A 1,200-nucleotide genomic window follows, 5' to 3' on the forward strand; every position below is an offset into this window, starting at 1 on the left:
TGCCACCCGTACCTGAAGGCTGTGGTTGCACACCCAAGGAAACTGGGGCCAATGCTGGTGTCCTTCAGAAGGCGGTTGAGCTGGCAACGAGAAAGGTTTCTGATGAGAACCCTGCTTGCATCCCTGGCTACTTTCCAGTCCCAGTGGCAAGCTCTCCCTGCGGCCTTGGCAGCGTTGCGGGTTACGTACCAAGGTGGTCATGACCCTCTGGGTGGTGTTGAGCTTTGCCGAGTGAGGAACGTGCAGGTCGGAATCGTAGGGGAGATTGGTGATGGTGAGGTTGACGGTGAAACGCTCGAGGCCTGGAGGTGTCGTTGGTGGCCGAGTGGGAGCTGCAAGAAGCACAGATGGGGAGTGAGGGGGTGCAGGAGGACAGCTGTGAAGGCTGTGGGAGGGCAAAGGCAGTGGTGCCTGGCCAGCTATTTCTCCTCCCCAGCCGTCATTATGATGGGAAAGTCTGGCGGGTTCTGCACTTGTCCCAGGTTCACAAGCTGATGGGACGAGAGGCCCGCGAGGCACCCGTTGCCTTTTGGGTGCCTCCTGCCCCTGTGTGGTACTCACTGGGCGTCACTGGCTGCGTCACTGGCTGTTCGTTGTAACCTGGAATGAGAGAGAGAGAGACATGAGCTGGAGCTCCGTGAGGGGAAGGCGGGGGGCCAGAGGGAGGCAGCAGGAGAGGCCTTGTTCACCGTTGACGTAGAGGCTGGTCCTGTCCAGGCTGTAGGGGCCCAGGCGCGAGATGGCTCTGGTCTTGTTGCTCACTTCGTGGTAAAGGCCCACCCTGTCCAAGTCAGGGCTGGAGGGCTCCTTCCTGTAGCTGCAGACGAGGTCCACGCCTGTGTTGTCGCCTTGCCTCACGGACCTGCAAGACAGAAAGCCATGCCTGAGCACCCGGCTTCTGCACCTCATTGCTCCAAGGTCGACAGGCTTTGCGGCTTCTGAACGTGAGCGTCTCTCCGTGAACGCATGCTCGCTATTCCCCGTCAGGCCAAGCTGGGGCTCCCTTCCACTCCTGCCTCCACTGAAAGTGTGGCTTTTTTCCGGAAGCCGTGGCAGGGGAGACTGTGGAGTCGTTCTTTGGTCAGCAGCGTGACCCGAGGGTTAGGGGCCGGCGGCGAGGGGAGGCGTCCAAGGGCTGGAGGTGGTGAGGGAGAATGACAGCAGGGAGCAGGTCTTGGTGGTGACAGAGCAGAAGTGTGG

At 60.7% G+C, this 1,200-nt stretch overlaps 1 protein-coding gene across 1 annotated transcript; it reads right to left on the bottom strand.

Annotated features, from left to right (window-relative positions):
* Nucleotides 1–6: 6 nt before the first annotated feature.
* On the bottom strand, nucleotides 7–976 carry LOC104916740 (mucin-16-like; the record flags this gene model as incomplete). Its single annotated transcript, XM_010727752.2, has 4 exons — nucleotides 690–976; nucleotides 562–600; nucleotides 190–332; nucleotides 7–80 (listed from the first exon to the last, which is right to left on the bottom strand). Coding segments are annotated over exons 1-4 (476 nt in total), but the record flags the coding sequence as incomplete, so codon positions are not given.
* Between the last annotated feature and the right edge of the window lie 224 nt (nucleotides 977–1,200).

This window comes from Meleagris gallopavo, unplaced genomic scaffold, assembly GCF_000146605.3.
Source record: "Meleagris gallopavo isolate NT-WF06-2002-E0010 breed Aviagen turkey brand Nicholas breeding stock unplaced genomic scaffold, Turkey_5.1 ChrUn_random_7180001937066, whole genome shotgun sequence".
NCBI classification, from domain to species: Eukaryota; Metazoa; Chordata; class Aves; order Galliformes; family Phasianidae; genus Meleagris; species Meleagris gallopavo.